This window comes from Protopterus annectens, chromosome 4.part0 (assembly GCF_019279795.1).
Source record: "Protopterus annectens isolate FY-2018-M chromosome 4.part0, PAN1.0, whole genome shotgun sequence".
NCBI lineage: Eukaryota > Metazoa > Chordata > Ceratodontiformes > Protopteridae > Protopterus > Protopterus annectens.
In genome coordinates this window covers 1,496,730,520-1,496,755,253 of record NC_056733.1, presented here as the reverse complement: position 1 = coordinate 1,496,755,253, position 24,734 = coordinate 1,496,730,520, and the positions used below count along the sequence as shown (strand labels likewise).

General features: G+C 41.5%; 1 protein-coding gene across 1 annotated transcript in view; it reads left to right on the top strand.

The window, feature by feature from the left end:
- ITK (IL2 inducible T cell kinase) overlaps positions 1 to 24,734 on the top strand; it is a 1,334,312-nt gene that overhangs the window by 970,113 nt on the left and 339,465 nt on the right. The window contains exons 8-9 of the mRNA XM_044069337.1: positions 9,180 to 9,234; positions 9,443 to 9,522. Of these exons, the coding sequence (XP_043925272.1) occupies positions 9,180 to 9,234; positions 9,443 to 9,522 (135 nt within the window). The remainder of the gene's footprint in view (positions 1 to 9,179; positions 9,235 to 9,442; positions 9,523 to 24,734) is intronic.

Genomic DNA, 24,734 nt, shown 5'->3' with positions numbered 1-24,734 from the left:
TAAGACATGGCTCATCTGAGGACATGGTGTCTGTTCATAAAGATTATTTCCTTACCTTAGTCAGGAAGTTATTACAGGCTGTTAATCCTGGACCTCAGAAATCCATACCAGAGTGCAATTTCAATAAAGAATTTCTTGAGGAAAGTTTGTCAGTGAATTCTAACTAAACAGAGACAGGACTTCTTCTCCTAAGTTTCTGAAGCCCAAAAACTCTGATTCTAAAATAAAGGTGGCCCTTTCCAGCTTTCTTGGAGGAGTTTTCCTTTTCATAAACTATTTCAAGGATGAATGATATGTTTTTGTGGGAAAAGGTGGATGTTCCCCTGAACTGAGGAGATACTATGATATGTTGCAAGTGGATGCTACACCCATCCCTCCTATTTTGCCAGCCTTGGATGATGTGTTAAATACTGTAATAATTCTGACTTTCAATCTTCAGTTCTCAAAAGGCAGATAGACTTTATAAAGTACCTCAAGCTAGCAAATGCTTGTTTTCTCATCTGAAATGGGATCCAGGTGCCATTTCGACCTCTTCACCAGCTGGAAACAGACTTTTAGTCAATACTAACCATTCTCCTGTGGATAAAGAATGTAAAATATTGGACAGACTTGGTAAGATATAATTGTCTCTTCTTCTACTTTAGCTTACAGAATTCTTAACTACCACGTGAAAGTTTATTCTTAATCATGCAGACTGTTTAACTGAATACTCTGACAGACTTCTTTCAGAAGGTAGCTCCTATATGAATCCTATTACTTCTAATCAGTCTCAAGAATCTAAACATACTTTGAAGGGTGGGTGTGATTGTGTCAATACAGTATCTAGGGCCACTGCTACTCCTCTAGTTTTATGGAGACATACCTGGAAAAGTAAACAAAAGTTTGTTGATAAAGTAAAGTCTGAGATTTTTAACTCTGCTTTACATAATGAGGTTTTGTTTATCCCTTTGGCTACTCAGATCATTAAACAATTTGATGAAAGGGGGAAATCAATTTAGGGAGTTTCTAAGATTTGTCAAGTTCTCCACTGCAAATCTCTCAAATCCTCTAACAATTCTGTTTTACAAAACTTGCATTTGTCTCTTTCTTTGTAAAAAACAAAATAAGCAATCCCTGCCACCTCCTGGCAAACAGAGGGCAACAATGAGATGGCAGGAAAGGAACAAGAAAGAACATCTTTTTCTAAAAAGGGACAGTCTAATACTTCCAAATGACTATGCCAGCATTCTATCCCTTATGCCCTCCCCTCCTGCCCCCAATCTCTTCAAATCTGTCCCAGATACTTGCTCTATACATTACCCTTTGGCAACAAATTGTTTCAAACTCTTAGGTGCTAAAACTGATTCAGGAGGGTTGCAGTTTGCACAGGATACAAATGCCTCCTTTTAGGTGAATTCCTCACCATCCTGCGAACCAAACAGAGATTTTTCCTCAGGTTCTTCATCCCTTACTCACCCTAGAAATCATAGAGCCATTTCATTTAGATCAAAGGGACAAAGGTTTCTATTACAGAATGTTTCTGGTTCTAAAGAAAGAGCTGTCATGGAGTTCATTTCTAGATGTTTCCTTTCTCAACCTCTTTGTGAAAGTACCATAAATTAAAAATATTGACCTCTCAGAATGTATTGCCTGCCATCCCTCTTTTGAGTCCTCATATACTCTTTGTTTGGGTCATATTATCAATTCTCTACATTACTGTTTGGGTTATCTTCAGCTCCAAGGATGCTTACAAAGTGTCTAGCTCCAGTGATAACTCATTGCAGACTGCAAGGCATTCACATACTTCCTATTTAGATAACTTAGTCATCTTGTTGAATCTTTTTTTCAGATAGAGAAATAAATAAAAAAAAAATCAGTAGTCCTTAATATGGAAATTGTTTTCTTCTTACCAATCTTTGTTATGAGATAAATGTCCAAAAATCCTCCATGACTCCATTATAGTGTTATGTTTCTGGACTGCTTTCTAGACACTTCTCAGCAAAGGGCTTTTCTTACCCTGAAAAAGGAACATTTTTGGTCAGGAAACTTTCCTGTACTTGTCTAATCAGTCTCATACTTCAACAAGAGGATCTCAGGATCCTAGGATTCCTGGCGTCTATGATCCTGATGGTTCTTCTCACCAGGTTACACATGAGAAAAAAAATCAATGGCTTAAAAACGCATGGATCCAACATTCTCATCCTCTGTAATTTCAGATACCAGTTTTGGGATTTGTCAAAAGGAGCTGCAATAGTGGAGACAGAAAATGGAATTAAAATACCGAAACAGGTAACTGCAAAAACAGGAATGCAGGCAAGAGGGCTTGAGGTACGCACTCAGTAGTAGTTTCCAAAATTTATTCTTCAGACTTTGCTTCAAACAAATGATAAAAACAATAAAAAACAGTAACCATAAAGTGCTTTTCGTCTCACCCCTTAGTGAGACTTCATCAGACAGTTGCAACAAGAATGTTTCAAACAGAAAATGGCCCATAATCCAGGTCTCCCCTTTTTCCCTCCTGTCCCAACTACAGACTGCACAGATTTTGTATGTGGAAACATTTTCTAAGGCTGTAAATGTGCAGCACCTTTTGAACCTTTTAGACATACCAAAGCTCATAAATGTCAGATATGTTAGCTGTGACCTATGCCATAAAATCTCTTCACCATCTGTTGTCTCCAGGACCTCTACAGTTGATTATTGATAACACCACACTGATGTGGTACATAAACAGGGAAAACTGGGTTTTAACCTCTGTGCAGGCTGGCTATGGTGGCTTTTGATGGTAGTTCTTCAGAGTGGTTTAACCCTCCAAGCATCTTACATTCTGTTTGATCTAAATATAGTGACAGTCAAGCTGAGCAGGATGAGGACAGTCCCTCACAAATGGAAATTGAATGAAGGGATCTTCCACAAATTGATCCAGGTGTGGGGAGCACCTCAAATCAATCTATTTGCTTCCTTTCAAAACAGACAACTAAACAAATTCTGCACCAGGAGTCCTTGTAAGCAAGTGTGGAAAACAGATACATTCTTTTTCCAGTGGTTGGAAATGTTCCTTTATCCATTTCCACTCTTTCCACTGGTATCTGGGATAAATCTGAAGATTTAGAAGGGCCCTCCAAAAATAATTGTGGTAACTTCTCCTATGTTGACCTCCTGAGTCCTATCTGTGAGCCAACTGGCAATCCAGCGGGAGACAGAGGGGTTTATTCCTAGTTGGGTAAGCTTCTGCACTATGCCTGAGTGAGATGGTGTGTCAAAAGCTTCTGCAGGTGTAGGTAGGCAGTGTACATCATCTTGCTTTCACCTTTTGCTTTGGTGACCTTTTTGAAGAAGTCTACTAGATTGAGTAAGCAAGACCTGCCTTAGACAAACCCCATCTGGGATGGGTCCAGTGTTTGGAGGTTCCCTATGCCTTATTGATTAATTCCATGATTAGTCTTTCCATGGCCTTACAAGTGAGGCTAGTCAGACATATGGGTTGGTACTTACCCTCTGTTGTGCAGGGTCTATGACTCTTGCTGTCTTTCATTTGCTTGGTACAAAGCCTGTGTGGTGACTGAGGTTGAGCAGCATTGTTAAAGGGGAAGATAAATCATGCTTCATGCTATTTAAGATAAATCCTGGGATTTTGTCAGGGCCCACTGATGCAGTATTCCTGGCCTTTGACAGTGCTTTCAGGATGTGTCCTGTGTGAAAGCTGGGAGGCGGTATCTGTTACTGTAATCTCTTGTGAAATAATAGGGGTGAAGTTGGAGTGAATTTATCAGCCAATAGGTTTTCTATGTCTTTAGCTTCTGTATAGGTGGTGGCATTCACAATCACTCTTGAGGCTGCCAACATAGCTAAAGATGACTTTATGGATGTCTTTAGCTTATGTGGCTATTTCTGCCTCAGACTTTGCTTTGGTGTTTAATTAACCTTCTGAGTTGCTTATTTATTTTAAAGATGGTATATCTAGCCTGCTGTTAATTGTTGTGTTGATATTTGGCTATAATTCTCTTCCTTTTATTGTAAAACTTGTTAATGTTATAGCTCCATCAGGGAGGCTGATTTATGGGTTTAGCTATAGGCATGTTCTCACATGGTGCAGCTGCTCCTATGCAGGTATTAACATGTTGGTACAAGTTAGTGGTGTATGATTTGGCATACTCAGTGGAGTTTACTGGGTTTAGCGGGAAATTGAAACTTGCCAGGGTGTCACTTAGTAGTAGGACGTGTGCCTTGGAGAAATTTCGAAATATTCTAGGGACTGCTGGGATTTCAGGTTTCAGTTTTATTTCAAGGGAAACAGTTTCATGGTCTGATCTGATGAGTGAAAATGATACAGATGGGAGGGAGATTGACTCATGTATATTAGTAAGGATAAGGTTAACGTGCTGTAGTGGGTACTCTCACTAATTGTTCCAGAACATTTGTATTAACAAAGTCCAAGAACCTCTTTATTTGCACACTAGTGATGGTGTAGGTTTCCCAGTCTATAACTGGTTAATTAAAGCATCCTGGAAAATGGTATTGGGTTTAATGCTGAGTGACTCCATTTCTTCTAAGTAAGTGTTATGTCTATTTTGAGTCATAGAGGGAATTCTATTACTGGCTATAATGTGGTAAAGGACTTTACAGATGGTGAGTTGGACTCAAAAAAGTTGTAATACCAACTACAAGCGAAGAGCCACCAAGCTGGAAAACCAAATCCTTTATTAAACACTGATGTTCCAATTAAAATAACAAATAAATTATTCCACAAGTAAGTGCTTTCGTTTAACATATATTAAACTTCATCAGGCCCATCAGATGCAATTTTGGTTTTAAAATATTTAATTTGGTGTTATTGATCACTTTTATATTACTAACATATAAGCATGTCTAGCTGTGACTTTAAGAATTTAAACCTTAGCTGTGAGTTTTTTTATCCATTAATTAAGCACTTGATGTTATTTGTGACATCATAATTAATCAAGCCTTTACATTGGCTGCCTGGTCTAACAGTTTGTATTTAAATACAATGCAGTGTTTCGTGTATTTTTAGTCTGAAGAAGTTGGAGTATTTTTTCCAATGAAAGTGCTTACTTTATTGGAATAAAGTGTGTGTTGGAGTTTTCCTGCAGCCTGCTTGCATCATTTTACTTCCGTTTAGGCAAGATGGACTTTAGAATGTCAGCATATGATGGCTTATGTGTTGCATAAGTGTCATGGTGACTTGTGCTGTGTCATGTTCTGCTGACAATCCTGATGTTTTGGTTGTCTGTGTGTAAGATTCTGATCTACAAAGACATTATACAAATACATTTCTCACGCACTGCATTATGCTGTTTGAAAAACAGCCAGCCCACACCACTGTGCCTTCATAAAAATATATCCATTTTCTCAGCAATTTAAGAGCTTCAATGAAAGTTGTGTCTAGAGGTAGACAAAGGTTGACTATAGTCAGAAGATGTCCCTCTAGGAATCCCCTTTTTGCAGCAAGGCAGCCCTCCTCATCTATTAATTGTGCAATCAAGTCAAACTTTATCCTGCTAACTAAAATAGTCACCCCTCTTCTTCTGAATTGAGAGTAAGAAGCATTTATTTGTCAGTAAGCTCTGGTTCTAATTTTAGATATTCAATCATATTCAAGTGAATCTCCTGAAATAAGACTATATGTGGCTTCATGCTGTTATCATAAGTAAACAGTATAGATCATTTTAACAAATTGGTCAAGTCCTTCATATTCCAGCAGACAATCCTGAAAAAAATGTTACACTGAACAGTTATTAACCACTACCAACTTTGAACATATGAATTCTTTTTTTTTTAATAATAAACTGTTGTCTACCATAAATGAATATAATACAATTAGCTTACAAAGGAAAGAGTTCAAATTGCAGTCTTCCTTTAAGGGTGTTTTACAGATGGTCACACTTGATTCCTCGAGTGTCAATTGCACAAGACACAAGATGCGAAGGAGCAGAACAGCAGTTGCTGTTTCCCATAGGAAATCACTGTCGGAGAGATTTCTAAGTGTACACCAGCAGTAATGCCCTTTCTTGGGTGACTTCTTCCTTTTTCAAGTTTGTGCAACTATGGAGTTGGAATAAATAAGTTTGGGGGGGTTAGACCTCCACATTCGGGCCGCAGGGGGGCAAGTGCTTAAGTTTTCAGCATTTTGTTTTTCTTTTGGGTGCTAGGTTTTGGTGATTCAAATCATTAGGAGGCTGGTTTTCAATTAACTGTAGTGAACCCTTACTTTAAAAATATCAACAATATACAACTGCACTGTTGTAAGATATATATAGAAACCTAATTCCCAGCTATGTATATGTAAAATCAGAAGTTTTCCAAAGAGAAGGAAAACTTTCTCTGTTAAGCAGATCATGCTTAAGTGAAGACCTACCCCAAAATGAGCTGATCACAAGAGGAAAAGTAAAACTCTAAAAATTTTCAAACGAAAGGAAAAAGTCCCCCAAACACACAAAAATCCAAATATAAGTCCCCTTCCCTCCAACCCCAAGCAATTTCTTATACGTTCAGCTTACATCTAAAAGGAAAGTAAGACTAACTAAGCAAATAATTCAGTTCATAACTTTCAAAGTAGACCAAAGGGTAGCGGAGAGATTTCTAAGTGTACACCAACAGTAATGCCCTTTCTTGCCATTTAAATCCATTAAATCTTAAACAAAATCATTACAAAATTCCTTTATTTTGTCTGAAATAGCTGGTTATTAAAATCTCCTTGCACCTTGAATATACACTTAAAAATAAAATGAGCACAAATACCTTCCAAAATTCAATTATCTCCAGATGCAGCTGAGAACCACCAGTGATGTTTTCTGCTGTAAAATCTTGTTGCATTTAAATAATGTTAATGATTCATGAAGGCGTAGTGGTGGAGCCACCAGTGACGTTTTCTGCTGTAAGATCATGTTGCATTTAAATAATGTTAATGATTCGTTGAGACACAGTGGTGGAACCACCAGTGACGTTTTCTGCTGTAAGATCATGTTACATTTAAATAATGTTAATGATTCGTGAAGGCACAGTGGTGGAACCACCAATGACCTTTTCTGCTGTAAAATCTTGCTGCATTTCAATAACATTAATGATTTGTGAAGGCACAGGGGTGGAATCACCAGTGACATTTTCTGCTGTAAAATCTTGTTGCATTTAAATAATGTTAATGATTCGTGAAGACGCAGTGGTGGAACCATCAGTGATGTTTTCTGCTGTAAGATCATGTTGCATTTAAATAATATTAATGATGCGTGAAGGCACAGTGGTGGAAAAGTTGTACAAATGACTGTGGGCAGTGCCAGTGGTTGAAGACTGTTACAAATTTGAGGTAGCTTCTTTAGCAACCACACCTTTAACTCAGCCAGGTACTGAAATGTCCATTTATAATGGTTGCACAAAGCAATCTCCTAATTGTACTTGGGTTTTCTAATGTGGGTTTCAGGTCCATAATCATTTTCCACCTAGACTCCTATATTATATAATATGAATTTCTTACTAGATGCCTAAAAGGCATACAATATTTTATTTTTTAACTCATATGTGGCAATGTGAATGATCATGGGAATGGGGAATTTCATTCTTTGAAAAGTAGGCAGATAAACCCTATGAGAATATACTAGTAAAATCTTTTGTAAGGGGAGACTCACTTGTCCACTAATATCTGTTTCATGAAAGTGGCACAGTCCTTTGACTCTGGATCTTGGGGATGCATATAAAATAAAATTTTTACATTGGCTACGATCCTTCAGTTTTATTAATTTTGTCTTTGTGTATTGCAAGTGATCTGCTGCACTGTATACCATCCTATTAAGTTCTGCAGACTCAAAATTTAATAATAGTTGATCAGAATGTTCAGTAAGTAGCTTTTCCATTTCTTTCAACTTAGTATCAGTTCTTGCCATATATGCTGGAAGATAATTGATCATCTTCTGTATCTCAATCATATACGTAGTTATTCTTTTTTATTTATTTTTTTTTGTGGGTCCTCCATTTCTGAAGAAGTAAACATGATTTTTAGGATCACCACCAGTTCCTATAGAATGAATGCCTGTTCAGGTATCATGAGACAAATCAAAAGTTTTAACATGAGATGACTGGCCACTTTTAGATTTCTTTTTAGTCATCCAGGCCATAGTAATTTTTAACAAAATCTCTCATATATAGCAAAATGTCTAGCCACCAAAATGAAAATGATTGTATTATCCACTGGGAAAGAGGGTAGCTAAGAAGATTATCTCTTAATGCATGACTGCCATTATTGAGTGTCCCCATGGCACTGAATAGTTTTCAGTAAAGTACACTTCCCTGATATGGCATTAAGATATGAACCTGACTGTATCCAATAATGATGCTCAGGAAAATATTACAACAGGTGCCCCTGCAGCTCTCTCTCTGTCACATTTTCACTCTTCCTTGTTCATAATCTTGTATTTGTCCCATCCCGGTGCTAATAGCTACATAGGAAATATTCCCACTAATCCAGATAGTTCTTGCCTTTCAGTCTTGGTGAGTATCAAAAATATCACAAAACATTAAGACACTGAAATCCTCTTGGGCACTTGCTAACACATGATCTTGAAGAGTAATACCTCACCCAATTACGATGTAGCACATTTCAGAGGTTCTAAATTTCTTTTTGTTGGATTTAGCAGCATTTCTGAATCAGAGATGCCATGGTGTGTGTTATAATGTACCCCTTGTGCAATATGTGCTCAGCACAATTATATATTAATAGTTTTTTTTACTGAAACTTGACTTTCAGACCTGTGCTCTAGAAAAGGTGAAGAGAAAACAATGGCTGGGAAGCATGATTCAGCTGCTTAGAAAAAAATCAATTCAAGCTTCAGCATCAATTCAAAAAAAGGGCACTAAGAACGAGACATTTTTGATTCCTGGCATTTTCTGTGTTTCTATTTACAAGTGTTACTTGTCCTGCACTTTATTTCCAGCATATTTGACTGGAGACATGCTTTCTTGCTGGAGATATAAATGTTGTTTCATCAGTTTTGCAGAACAAATACATTTAGCTCATCTTGATTATTTCTCCTGTCTTTTTAGAGTCATATGCATTTCTTAAGGGAAGTATAACTATTTTCTTTATAGCTGTTTGATCTACAGACAGGCTTTACAATATGCCTGATCTTGAAAACTACTATTTTAGGAAAGCAAGTGGATTACTGATTTTGCCTTCTTATCATTTTTTTCAGATGGTACAATGGAACAATGGCAAGAAGCAGGGCTGAACAACTTCTGAATAATGAGGTATGTTTGGTATATACAAGTCTTTGTCTGAAATATACATTTATTTGTTCCACAACATTGACATTTTGCATTTGGATGGTACTGTTGTAAGCTACAACAGGCATTCAGGTTCAGACTGGTTTAAATCAGCAGCTGTGTGGTAATATACTGTGATTCATTTTTTCTTTTAACATTTCATCTTACTTTATAACATTTTTTTTAACTTTAGGGCAAAGAAGGGGCATTCATAGTGAGAGACTCCAAACAACCTGGCATGTACACTGTCTCTGTTTACAGCAAAGCAGGAAGGTGGGACTATAAGTTTATTTCTTTATTTATTCTCTATTATATTAAAATACTGTCGTTGTATTGGCTAGTGTATGAATTATGTGAATGTTATATATCTGTCTATAAAAGAAATGTTTCACTACTTCATAATGTCTTTTTTAAGTTTTGCTATGATTGAAACATTTTTAGTGTTCTAGGCATCAGCTGAATTTCTAGTAGAAACACAGAAGTAATAAATTACAATAAGTACATAAATAAACTAATAAATACTAATAGCAAACAATAAATGACAAAAACAAATAAATATTCTGAGCATAATGTGTTTGTTTTCTAATTAGACAACATGTATAGCACAGAACTAAGAAGCTGAACTGTAAACTTCCAAAATGGGTGCACACTGATCAACAGCTTAATTTCAAATCTCTTGATGTAATAATATAAAACAAGAAAAGGTAGCAATTTATTTGTTAATCCTACTGACTAAAGGAAGTTTGGCCAGGGCAATGTGGTACTTTCACTACTCTTTGAAAACTGTTTGTGAGGTGGTCAGTAGGCGGCATCACAAATCGATATATAACAAGAGAAAAATGAATGCGATGAATATAGTTGAAAGGTATGTGCAGAATATGTACAGAAAAAATGTAGTAGGTGGTATATGGAAAGTAAAGAACATGAAAAAGAAGACAGTGCAAGAAATGGGAAAAAAAGAATTGAGAGGAAGAAGTTGGAGTAAATTAGAAAGGAAGGAAAACAAGAATTTGCACCAGGTCCCGATGGATTAATATAGTTTTTGTAAAGAAATGTCAGATAGTGAAAAGGATGTTTTTCTGAAAATAATGAATGGATGGATGGATGGAGGTTTAAAAGAAGAAGATTTTTATAAAGGGGTTATAAATATATGTGGGGAATGGGAAACAGACAAAATAAAAATTCAGTTATGTAGGGAAATACAGACTATGAAATATTTATGAAGATTATTCAGAAAGGATTGATAGCTGTTATGAAAAAAGGACTAGATGAAGGGGTTTTATTGGATTAAAGGGTAGATATTCAATGAAATGTTAATGATGGCAAAATAAGAAGTTGAGTGTATGACAAAGGAGGAAAAAGAAGGGAAAGTAACAGTGTGTGATGTGGCTGAGCCATTTGACAGCGCTGATCATGTGGAAATTTTAAGAATTTGAAAATAATATGAAGTAGGATGGATAGTGTGGACAATTAGTGAAAAGTATTGTGTGTCTGTGATGGTAAATGTATGGGTAGCAAAAAAACGACAGGGAAGATGAGAGTTAAAGCAGGGCTGTCCAGTGATATTTCTGATGGTGAAGAATTTAGTTAGACATGTAGATCAGAGTAAAAAAATAAATGGTTTTAACACTAAACAAAGAAGCAATGCTCTTGAGTTCAATGGATTCATATGTTCAGTGAATGGCATGTCACCAGATCCAGTTAAGTTAAAAAAAATGCATGATATAGTACCTGCAACTGATGCAAAAGATGCTAAGGGTACTTGCGTATTATCACAACCACATTTCTGAACTGGCAGAAATGGTTGTGTTTCTCAGAAAGGATGCCTGTTAACCTAAGAATGGGAGCGTGAAGTCCTCTGTTCTACTATGTGACAATGTTTTTTACATAGGAAGAGGAATACCATGAGAAATCCTCTTCCTGGGGAGCATCCGCTCCCCACCTAAACATACGAGTGGTGCTTCACAGTCGTCCTTAACATTACAAATCACCCAGACAACCAGACCCTTTCAAAGCCCTTTAGTTGTAAACGGTAGCATCTGTGATTGTGGAATTTGAAAGGATTATGTGCGAGTCATTCCTCATTTACAGCACTCCTGGTAAGCAATGTAAGGGGCTGTGATTAAAAGAGGTATCTCTGTGAAGCAGAAGAACGGTTACCACCTGTGTATCAGGACTCCTGCTAGTGAGAAAGACAGCAGTCCGTAAGGGATCACTGTCCTATTACTTAGTACTGGGGACACGTGCCTGTATTTGGCATGAGTGCAGCAACAGTTGCATGGAATATTCCTCAATGATTTGCCTGTGCTGAGGTTGTGATCAGGAATGGCCGAATCCTGATGCACTTTAGCAATGTTCAGTTCACGTAAGAAATGAGTCGCGCCTCCCCCCAGGAGTGCGAAAATTGACCGTTGCAACCTGCTCCTCTTGATGCCTCATTGCCACTGTCAGAGACTTCTGCTTACTTGCTTAAACAACCATTTCAAGGTTAAGAAACTCAGAAAACAGTTTTTGCATAAACACAACCATTTATGCCTTTTCAGAAAAGTGGTTGCGATAATACGTAAGTACCATGCTAAGTTTTCAAAATGTCTACTCTTATAGTTCCAGGCCTATGAATGCCATTTCATGTTAACCATTCCAGGTTAACCTAATGAAGAAAACTGTTTCATGCAGTTAAACAGCAGCAAGAAGGTGAGAAATAATGAAGACGAGAATGAGCTTAGAGATAACAGTGCAATAATTTGATAAAAACAGATCAATGTTATCAGAATGTTATCAGAAGTGGATGAATGCTTTATAAGATTTTGTGAATGTTTAAGCCATCTGTAAAATGGGGATTAGATGATGATAGCATATGCAACAGGATTTTTGTTTGAGGCTGAAAAGTGATGCACATATCCTCAAAAGGCAATTTAAACTTTTGTTTAAGACTGCATGCACTTTGATATGTACATTTTTGGAAAATACTTTATGTTGACTGCAGATCTCAAACATCTAGAAGCCCAAAATAAAGCATTTATTTACAGTCCAGAAATGGACCTTAAGTCAGTTCATATTTCAGTGCACAGAAGGAATGGACATTAATACTGATAGTTTATTGAAACATTACACAAATTCAGCAGAAATGCTTACAATCTTGATAACATAGTTGATGATTATGAGAAAATTATTGCTAAATATGTTGTTCTCAGAGTGCTGGCTGACATGGAAACATACAATGTTCAAAAGAAATATTCACACACACCCTGTTCTGCTAAAGGGGGGGGGGGGGTAGAAATTATATGTGGCACAGAATTAAGAGAAAGGATCCATAAGTGACATTAAGGCAACCTGAGAAATTCAGGGGAGATATAAAATATGAAAGTGGGAAATGTTTGATAAAGAATTCCAAACTGGTAATATCAAAAAAATCTAGAAGAATTCCATAAAATAGAGCATGAAGCTCTTCAAGGAACTTTAAACATTAAGTCCTTGGTGAAAGAGAAAAAAGAAGTTATGTCTTACCATAATGTTCCATCTGATTTGTTGATCTTCCAGTCATCACTGATGGGTTCGGTTCCAAGCCCTTGGAATTGAGTTGGCCTTATACCAAGCTTGTGTGCACCAATAACTCTCGAGCTAAGCTGCTACCCACAATGCTCTTCACTCAGTTACCTCAGATCGAGTTTGAATGCAATATATAGAAAAATAAATAAGTCAGAGGCCATCTCTGCGCAGTAACCCTAAGACACCACAAAGACCCAGAAGATCCGCCAGGAACCTTTGGAGGGGGTCAGTGGGAGGGTGTGATGACTGGAAGAAGATCAACAACTTAGATGGAACGTTATGGTAAGACATAACTTCTTTATCTGAAGTTGTTAATCTTCTTCCTATTCATCACTGATGGGATCGAGTCCCCAGCTACTTGGAGAACCTGGGTGGCCCTTATGGATGAACATTCCTGAGAACCATTGAACCAAATGCCACTCTTCCCCTGGAGATCAGATCCAATGTGTAATGCTTGATAAAGGTATGGGGCATTAGCCCAAATGGCAGCTGCACAAATGTCATCCATGGAGGCCCTAGAGTGGAAGGCAACTGATGCTGCAATAGCCCTAGTTGAGTGAGCTTTGATTTGGCCAGGTTTAGATCCATCCATAAGCGAATATGAGAAGGCAATGCAATCCCTGAGCCATTTAGACAAAGTAACTTTTGATACTGCACCTCCCATTTTAGGACCCGGAAAGGAAATGGAAAGCTGGTCTGACTTGCGAAAGGATTTAGTTCTGTCCAGAAAGAAAGGTAATTGTCTATGAACATCCATGGAATGTAGACGGTATTCTCCCTTGTTAGAATAATTTGGGAAGAACACAGGGAGCTCAATGGACTGGTTAATCGAAAAGTCAAACACCACTTTGAGGAGAAAGGCTGGGTTAGTATGAAGTGATACTCTGTCCTTATGAAAGATCAGATAAGGGCTCTTGATACATAATGCTTGTAATTCAGAAATTTGTCTGGCTGAGGTGACAGCCACTAGAAATAAGGATTTCCATGACAGGAATTTTAGATCACATGTTGTAGCAGGCTCAAAAGGGGGCAGAGAAAGAGACTGCAGAACCCAGGAGATATTCCATGCCTCCACCGGCTGCCTGATGGGAGGCCTGCTGTGGAAAATACCCTTGAGGAAAGTCTTGCAAAGGTGAGAGGAAATAAGCGGGACTCCATCTGAACCATTATGGAAGTTGGAAACAGCTGCTAGATGGACTCGAATGGTGGAAGCTGATGCCCCATTGTCGAACAGTTCAGCCAGGTAATGAAGAATAGTGGCTATGGGGGCTGAAAATGGATCTAGCTTCTGATTATGTGACCAAATAGAGAATCTTTTCCATTTGTCCCTGTAAAGTTTCCTGGTGGATGGTTTATGAGAGGCCAAGATAATATCACGTACGGGTGAAGAGAGGGTTTCCTGCCTGGCAACTAACGGAAGTGGAGAAACCAAGCTGTCAGCTTGAGGGTGGACAGATTCGGGGGAGTCAGCCCTTGTGGGTGAGATATGAGGTCCTGATGAATATCTAGGATCCAAAGAGGTTGTAGCAGATGAGGTCGGAGGAAGGGAAACCATACTTGACGAGGCCATAACAGGGCAATAAGGATCACTTTGCTTCTCAACTGAATAGCTTTCCTTAGAACAAGGGGAATCAGAGGACACGGAGGATAAGCATAAAGGAGACCCATGGGCCAGTTGTGAATCAAAGCATTTCTTAGTGACTCCCGAGAGGGGGAAAGAGGGCAAAGTAGCTGCTGCATGGCTGGCCCCAACGGCTGAAAATGTCTGCTACCTCACTCGGGTTGAGAGACCACTTGTGAGGATGGAGAATGCATTCTGCTTAGCCTGTCCGCAGTCACGTTGGAGCTCCCTGGGATATGCGTTGCAATCAGAAAGCAGTTGGACGCTATAGCCCACTGCCAGATTCTCATGGCTGCGTGACATAGGGGGTAGGATTTGGTCCCTCCCTGTTTGTTTATGTACAAGACCACGGACATGTTGTCTGACTGGACAACAATCGTTCTGGATGGAAGGAATAGATGGAAAGCTTGCAACGCCAATAGCACCGCTCTTAACTCCAGGCATTGATATGCAAGTTGACCTCTACATTGGACCACGTGCCTTGGACTGACTTTCCCCTGGAAGTGCCCCCCCCCCCTATCAGGGAAGCATTTGTGGTCACCATGGTGCTGGGCTGGGGAGCCTGGAAAGGGTGACACCAAATATTTTCATCTGTATTCATCCACCAGAAGAGATCTTGTTTGCAAGTGTTGGTGATGAGAATCTGTGAGCTCAGGGGGTGAAGATTGGGTATCCACTGGGCCTGAAGGAGCCATTGTAGTAATCTCATGTGCAGTCTGGCTAGGGGAACAATAGGTATGGCTGCAGGAACTGGAGAACTTCCCTTGCAGACACCTTTCTTCGACAGAGTATCACTTGAACCTGTGCCCTTAATCTCTGAAGCCTGTGAAGAGGAAGGGAGATCAGGCTTGACTGGGTGTTGAATATTGCCCCTATGAATTTCAATTGTTGTGAGGGTTGAAGGTTGGATTTCTCCAAATGTATGGTAATGCCCAGTGACTCCACTAGGATCAGGATGTAGCAGACGGCCCTAACCAGTAGATGCTTGGTGGGGGCGGAGAGGAGCCAATCATCTAGGTACGGAAACACCTGGAATCCCTGAAGTCTCAGATGAGCTGTTACTACTGCAAGGCATTTTTTGAACACTCTGGGGGCTGTCAAGAGACCGAAAGGTAGGGCTCTGAATTGGTAGTGATTGGCTCCCAACCGGAAGCGAAGAAGGCTCCTGGAGCGCTTGTCCATCTTGATATGGTAATACACATCCCAGAGATCTAATGAGCACATCCACACACCCTCCTGCAGAAAGGGAAGGATGGATTGAATCGTGACCATGCAAAACTTGGTCTGAACTACTGATTTGTTTAGTTGGCTGAGATCCAGAATGGGCCTCCAGTCCCCTGACTTCTTTGGCACCAAAAAGAATCTTGAGTAGAACCCTGATCCACACTGATCTGGGGGGACCTGTTGGATGGCTCATTTTTTACATAGCTTTCGTATTTTAGATGCTGCCTCCTCCCATTGACTGGGTGGAACCTCGGGAAGGGATTTTGAAGGTCTTGGATAAGATATTAGGGGAATGTCGTAGCCTCTGGTAATGATTCTCTGCACCCACTGATCGTTTGTAAAAGAGAGCCAGGCAGCTTGGTGCAGTGAAAAACGCACCCCGACTGCCTCCAGAGGAAAGCAATCGGGCAGCGCTTCAGGAGCGCTGATTTGGTGTACCCAAGAAGGAATCTCTGGAGCCCTGGTTCTGGGGACCCCCTCTGCCCTGGAAGGGGCATCTTCTATTATTGGAACCCCCTCTGCCACTGGGGGAGTCCTTACCATGTGCATCATGGAAAGGACCTTGAGACTTCTTGTGCCACATCTTCCTGCTCCTTTGATTCCTGGAGAAGAAACGCTGAGGTTTGGAAAAGCATAGGCCTATGGCAGACAAGGTCTTCCCATCTTGCTCGCATCAGGCTAATATATCCTTGACCTTAGCAGTGAACAGAGCTGATGGTTCGATAGTGGCATTTAAAAAGGAAGACTTGAAGGAGTCCGCAAGGTCACAAATGTGCATCCAGGTGTGGCATCTCATGACTACACCTGCACCCGCAGCTCTAGCCACTCCTTCAGTTGCGTGTGACAGCAACCTCATGGATGAATTGGATATTGACTCTAGGGTGGCAAGTTGGGAAGCAACTTTATCTAGTGCTCCATCCAATACTTGGTCCACGAGGGTTCCGGAGAGTTCAGAGATAAGATCTCTCTGGAGCCTGGTAAAATGTGCCAAAAAGTTCAGAGACCTGACTGCAAAGGTTGTTGATGCAAAAACTCACTTCCCTAACCTGTCCACTACTCAGGACTCTCTGTTAGGTGGGTGGACAGCAGGACTCTCTTCCGCAAGGTCCTTTTTCGTGGCTGCCACCACCACCATAGCATCCACTGGCAAGCCTCTAGACCAATGGGGTTGATCCTCTGGAGGGGAGAGTACCTTGCCTGATCTCCTGGAGATGGCCTCAATGAAGTCCAGGTTTTTCCACGCCCACTGCATGATGAGCTTAACCAACTCATCGGCAGGGGGGCTCACCAAGAAGTAGAGGGCCAAGAGCGAAAGGCCTGCAGGAATACAGATTCCTCTGTGGAAGGATTGGAGGGCTTCCAGTCACCCCTCTGTTTCAAGATTTCCATGATGTCTCCAAAGGAGATGTCATCAGAGGGTGATCGTGGGGATCCTTCCCCATCATCGTAGTCCATATCTTCCATGAGGGACTCCTCTGAGGAGTCCATGTGTTTCCTCTTACATGCCCATTTCTGAGGGGGGTTTTTGGTGGGAGCATCCAAAGAAGACTCAGAAAGGGAAATACCCTGAGCAGGGGGTTTCCTGGGCCTTGTGCTCTCAGAGTCCTGGGGGGTGGCCTTTGACAGCTATGGCTCAGAAGGAACTGGGAGGATACCCGACGTGGGAGGATTACTAGAAGCAAGCACTCTCCATCACCCAGAAAGTGGGCCCGCCTGAAGAGGAGTGGGAGCCTGGAACTGAAGAAGACAAAATCAGAACCGGGGGTCACACCCCGTTTCACATGGTCTGCTCCCAGTGACAGAGCCTCAAGCAAACTCGGGGTGGTAGTCACCCTCAGATTCAAAGCCGGGACTGACTACACAGTCAGAACCGGGACTGGAACCGGAGGTGCCACCCCCCCCAAGCATGAGATTGAGGGAGGATGGGTTCCGATGGAACCAACACTTAAAGGGGCCTCGAGGCCTCAGACACTGTTATTGTCAGTGCCGAGGAAAGGGGTCCTCTCGAAAATGTCAGATGTATGAGCCTTGGAACCGAGGGATCCAAGGAAGGAGAGTATGTAGGGGTCGCCGGAGTAATATACCCAAAGCCTGGGGTGGGATAGGGTCTAGGCAAATTTGAAATTCCCCTGGTGGTCAGCAGCTGGTAAAAAAGGCGCACCACATTCAATTCTGAAAGGCTCCTGGTGGATCTTACTGATGCGCCTGAGGGGGAATCAGGCCAGTCCAAAAAGGGGCTGCAGGCTTGTCTGGCAAATGGGTCCACAGACTACAAGTATTGGGTCTGTGGTGTATCACAGAATGGCACCGACAATTCCAGCTTAGAAACTGGCAACAACGGAATGGTTAGAGCCAAGAATGGGCTTGGAGTCGAGGTCACAACAGGGGTGGATGTCAAGAACGGCTCCGAAGTTGTTGTCAGAACCGACATCGGAGCAGAGATGGGTAACATCAGTGCCAAGACATAGGCAGACAAACTGGTCGTAACTGAGGTAGAAGATGGCACCGTAGTCGGTGCCAGAGTAGGTGCCGACGAGGCACTCTCGATAAGCTTCACTGGAGCCGAAGTCAGAACCGATGTAGTCGGAACCAAGGAGGCAGTACGGTACTCAGAGGAAGGCTTTTGGGCCTTGTGCTTATGGCTTTTACCTCTGTCACCAGCCAGTGAAGAGGGGTCTGAGCGAGGACGTTTCTTGTCCACAGAAGGAGGGGATGAGACCTCCATTGCAGAAATAGCCTTCGAAAAAGGCGATGAAAGCAGGCCCTTCAGAATCAATTTATTCCGACGTTCATTCAGCGTCCACTGACTGAAGCTAGCACAAATATCACATGGGGGTTTTGCGGACAAATGCTGAATCCCTAAACAGTACACACACTCTTCATGAAGGTTGCTATTCAGACGTTTACCACTGTAAGAAGTGCAGTGTTTAAAGCCCGTAGTTCCCTTCTTCTCAGACATAATAGTACACACTCTCACCCAAAAAGGAAAGAGTGAGAAAAGTGAAGAAAGTGAAGATAGTAAAGAGAGAGGAAATACCAACAATCGTAATAAGATACCATAAGGGTAGAAAGTTCAAAATACCAACAATGGTATGAAAGGGATACCTGTGTGTAGAGCTGAATATAAAAAGATATCAAACAACAAGCAACTAACGAGAAAATATTTTCACAAAAACTTGTAAATATATAAAACAAACCACTTAGCTGGAGAGCTCAGTGAAACCCTGCTATATGGCCACGTGGCAAACGAGTGCTGAGGTAACTGAGTGAAGGGCATTGTAGGTAGCAGCTTAGCTTGAGAGTTTTTGGTGCATGCAAGCTTGGTATAAGGCTGACTCTGTTCCGAGCCCCATCAGTGATGACTAGGAAGATTAACAACTTCAGATATATGGTTTATTAATCTAGTTGAAGTTATAAAGAAAATGTTTAAAGATTGTTTGCTGTATCAAATCAGTACACACTGCAACAACATTATTCCCATACAAATATCAGAACTGCCAAAAGAGCAAGTGACTAATTTTACTACTGGCTTTTATGGGAGAGTAGACAATATTATATACTAAAGAATATTTACTAGATGTCAGAGATCACTCAAAATCCCCCTTTGCAGAATCATCGTTTTCTATACTCGCATATGTAACAGTACAGATTCTTAATAAAATTCTTAAAAATTTTACATAACTAAGACAAGAAGGGCTGTGAGTGGCCTACCTTTTAATAGCCATAATTTTATGGAATATGATGAATGACAGGATATTACCTGTAAAAAGTGACTCCTCCATGACTACAACAAATGGATTAATGGAATGTTTAATGTAGAATATTAACAGTGTGATAAGGATTCCCAAGTCTAAAGGAATCCACTGGAAAACAATAGCTGAACAGTACACGGACAGCAAATAGATGTTATGTACATCCTACTTTTGCAACTAATCCTATAAATGTGATGTTCAAAAACACTTTTACTAGTAACGCATGAAGAACTAAAAAAAAGTGATTACAGATACAGACAAAAGAAAAACATAATGTAATGATGCCACAAGAGGGTCCATGGAATACTATTTTTTTAATTAAAGGGCAGACCATGTTTGTGAACTCTGTGCAGCAATACAACCATGAAACTCTACTCATAGGTTCATAGGTTCATACTAGGCTATCTGCCCTAGGGCATTTATAAGCCTAGCCAGAGTGTGTTTGGCTTTCGCCTCCCATTTTAAATGAATTTTGCTATGCCCTTTTTCGAGGTTAGTATACTGTGCCTCTGTCTAACAGTGACACAGAAGTGATACCTGGGGTAAACCTACGATCTCCCATCCACTCATCAAGATTCCTCTTGAAGAGAGTCATTGAGGGACTCTGCCTAACCTGGACTGGGATTTTATTCCAGAGTGAAGGGAGCCTCTGGGTTATGAATCTGTCTCTCCAGCATGTCCTATTTATTTCAGTGCTGAGGTTCAAGTCTTTCGAGCGCGTAGCTCAATGGGATTTGGATTTTCTGAGGTGCAGCATGTCCATTAATTCCGAGCTGGACATGGCTTTATACGTGAGGCACAGATTGCCTCTGAGCAGGCAGTATGCCACTGAGTAGAGCTGGAGTTTCTTTAACCGGGCAGCATATGGCATCTGTTTGAGCCCTTTGATCCTCTTGGTGAGGTACTTTTGGGGTCATTCCAGTTGCTGCAGGTGTCTGGTAAGGTACATCCCAAAAGGGGCATTGTACTCAATTATGGGCCTGATGAGGGATGAGTAAAGAGGCATGATGACCTCCCCTGATCTAGATGTGAATCCCTTCATGATTAGGTGGGCTATATAAAATGTTTTTTTCAAACCACTTTGGCCACATGGTTTTCAAATGAGAGATTGCTATCAACTTGGGTCTCCACGTCCCTAATTACTTCTTCCGTACTTAATGGATTACCACCTATGTGGTAATTTGTGGGCACTTTGTTTTTGCCAAAGGGGATGACTATACACTTTTTGGCATTTAGCTTGAGGCCATGGCTCTGGCACCAGTTGTCGGTTTCTATGAGGCCCTTTTGTAGGATGCTTGTGTCGGCTGGAGAGTCGATTATGGCACCTAGTTTGCAGTCATCTGCGAACTTGGTCAGCCACAGTCCTTCCATGTTGGCCTGTACCTCCAAGAAATATATACCAAACAAGAGAGGTCCCAGGACTGAGCCTTGTGGGATGCCACTTGTAACTGGTTTGGAGTCTGACATGGCTCCAGCAATTCTAACCATGTGGGTTCTGTCCTTGAGCCAGTTTGCAACCCATCTAGTGACATAGGGGTTTATATTTAAGCTGGTGAGCTTATCTATAATGCCCGAGTGGGGTATTGTATCAAAGGCTTTTGCGAGGTCCAGGTAGGCTGTGTGGATCACCTTCCCCTCGTTAATGGCCTTGGTGACTGTTTCAAAGAAATCAACCAGGTTTAAGAGGCAGGATCTTCCCTTAACAAAGCCAAACTGGGTAGGATCCAGTGTCTGTAGGTCCCCAATATCTTTATTTATGAGGTCCATGATGATCTTTTCCATAGCTTTGCAGACCAAGCTAGTCAGGCTTATGGGGCGATAGTTTCCAGGATCCATTGAGGCACCACCTTTGTGGAGAGGGACCACTGTTGCTGTATGCCACTCTTTGGGTACATATCCTGTAGTAAGGCTGAGATTGAACAGTAGTTTTATGTTTGGGTTTAGCTCTTCTTGGAGTTCATGTAGGATGCAGCCCGGGACACCGTCTGGTCCCATTGATGCTGTGTTTTTTGCTTTGGAGAGGGAGGCTCTTACCTGAGCATCTGGGATGTCAGGGGGGCAGCACTCTGCTGGGATAGATATTTGCCCTTTTGGTGGGGGGGGGGGGAGTTTGCGCTGAACTTGACATCTAGGATGTTGGCAATGTCTGTAGGTTCGGTGTATTTTTTGTCATTTTGGACTAATTCTGTGCATATCTGGGAATTCCCACCCAGGTTCCTAACATAACTAAAGAAAGCCTTGTGATTATCCTTAGTGTCCTGTGCAATTTTTCTCTTGAAGCTGGCCTTAGATGATTTTATGAGTGCCCATAGTTTTTTGCTAATACTGATCAGAGATGCCTTCCCTTTTTGGGATTTTGCTCTATCATGTAGTAGCTTCCTCCTTCTGTTGTATAGTTGGTTTATGGCTGGGGTCCACCAGACAGGATGCCTGCCTTTGGAAGATTGGGTCTTGGTTTTATTTGGGATTGCCTGATCCATGCATTCCTGAAGGTGTTCATAGAATGCATTTATAAAGGATTCTGCGGTCTGGGCCATATTTTCCACATGCCCGGGGGCTTTGAAGGATTCCACCTCGGCTTTGAGGAGTGTGAAATTTGCTTCAGAGAAGTTTTTCACTGTGGTTTTCTGGGCAGGGGGTGGGGTTGGGATGTGAATATCCAGTGAGATTAGTTTATGGTCTGATCTTACCAGTGAGGGATACACTTCTGGTCCAGAGACCCCATTCCAGACCCCATGACATAAAAAAGACATTAGGGGACCAATAATTGCTGTGACTTTTTAGAGACATACTGTAGCTAGGCATTGGTTATTTTTTTAAATCTTGGACTTTCTGTGGTGTTTGAGAGAAAATGACTATGACTTTGATAAGTAAATAGGTTCATAGGATGATACCAGGGTATTGGCTTGGCTTACAGGCCCTTACAATCCTAGCCAAGACTTTTGCCTATGTTCCCAGAAAGGCAGCACCTGTTTCCCCTGTGCAGCAGGGACACAGGTGGGATCCCAGGGGTGTATTTTCTGTTTCCCATCCAGTCGTCCAGGTTCCTCTTAAAGAGGGCTAGAGAGGTACTATGCTTGACATGGAGAGGGAGTCTATTCCATAGATTGGGCTAGTCTTTGGGACAGAATTCTATCCCGTCGACAAATTCTATTAATGTCACAGACCAGGTTGAGGCCTTGCATGTGTGTTGCGTGAGTGGAGTTTGGCTTACGGATATGCAGCAACTCCATCAAGGCTGGGTCTCAGATGGCCTTGTATGCCAGACACAGGTCACCTCTGACCAGTCTGTATGAGTCTGAGTAGAGGGACAGGGCTTTTAGCCTTTCAGTATAGGACAGGTGTTTGAGACCCTGGATTTTCCTGGTCAGGAACCTCTGTGGTCTCTCCAGCTGCTGCATGTGCTTGGCAAGGTACATGCCCAAGGGGACATTGTACTCAGTAATGGGTCTGATAAGGGAGGAGTACAGGGATGTTATGACCTCCTTGTTTCTGGATGTAATACCCTTACTTATGAGGTGGGCCATGTAGAAAACTTCTGTACAATGGAAACAACATGGTGGTCAAAAGTCAGGTTGCTATCAACCTGGGTGCCCAAGTCCCTCACGACTGATTGGATGCTTAGTACGTTGTTAATGTGATAATTAGTGGGGACACCATTTTCCCCAAAGGGGATAATGATGCATTTCTTGGCATTCAGTTTGATGCCATGCTTCTGGCACCAGTCATTTGTTTGGGTGAGGCCCTCTTGGAGGATGTTTACATCACTAGGGGAATTTAAGACAGCACCCAGTTTGCAGTCATCTGCAAATGTGGTCAGCCACAGACCACTGATTTTGGCTTCCACCTAAGAAAAGTATATCCCAAACAGTAGAGGCCCCTAGACCGATACTTGGGGTACACCACTCGTTACAGGTCTACTACTAGAGGTGGCTTCCCCTATTTTGACTGAGTGGGTTCTGTCAGTGAGCCAGTTAGCTGGTAACATACGGGTTGATGCCTAGCTGGGAGAGTTTATCTATTATGCCTCAGTGGGGAATAGTGTCGAAGGCTTTGACTAGGTTAAGGTAGGCGGTGTGCACCTTCTTCCCCTCATCCATGGCTTTGGTGACTGTTTCAAAGAAGTCAACCAGGTTTAACATTCCTGATCTCCCTTTGACAAAACCAAACTGTGTGGGGTCAAGCGTTTGGAGTTTGCCAATGTCCTTGTTTATACGATCCATGATAATGTGTTCCATGGCCTTGCAGATAAGGCTACTTACTCTGATGGGCCTATAATTGCCTGAGTCAGTGGATGTTCCACCTTTGTGTAGAGGGATGACAGTGGCTGTCCTCCATTCGGCTGGAAAAAAGCTAGTGGTCAGGCTTTAGTTGAATAGGGTGCCAAATGGAGCTGACAGCTCATGCCTGAGTTCATGTAGGATACATCCAGGGATGTTGTCAGGTGTCATGGAGACTGTATTTATTGCCATTGAGAAAGCATTAAACACCTGCTCCCCAGTAATGAGGGGAGGGGAGCAGGTGTTGGGGATGTCCTGCTTTACTGATGGAGGGACAGGGGGGTGAAGTTTTCACTGAACCTGTCTGCCAGCAGGTTGGCTACATCTATGGCATTTGTGTATGTGGTGTTATTGACCACCAGTTCACAACAGATTTGTGTGTTACCTTTCAGGCTGAAGATGTATGTGACGTAGGCATTGTGATTGTCCTTAGTGGATGTGGCCAATTTGGACTCGAGGTTAGCCTTAGAGGATTTCACCGCTGACCTTATTTGCTTGTTCAGACAAAAGAGAGATTGCTTCCAACTTGGCACCTGCTCCTTCTTGGTCCTGGATAGCAATGTTTTTCCTTTTATTATAGAGTTTGTTTATTGCTACTGTTCACCAGACAGGATTATTCTTCCTTGAGGAACATGATTAGGTCCGGTCAGGTATTGCTGAGTACAGCCATGTAGGTGCTCATATAGTTTTTTGGTGTAGGCTTGGACATTAGTGCTAATTCCTACTGAAGGGACAGTGACTGAGAAGCTGCTTATACCTGCTCTCAGGAGATTGTAGTCAGCTTTGGAAAAGTTTTTTTTGTTTGACACCAATAAGGAGGGGAGGGTCAGGGGAGATGGTGACTCCAAAGATGATCTCTTTATGGTCAGATCTTACCAAGGAAGATGACACTGTAGGGGTGCTACATTGGCTACTCATGTTGGTTACTACCAGGTCCTGGACATTTTCACCTCTCAAACAGCTGATCCAATGCATTGGCATTGACAAAGTCAAGGAATCTCTGGCCATTCATGTTTGGGCTAGAATAGGTCTTTCACTCTATGGTCAGGTAGTTAATGT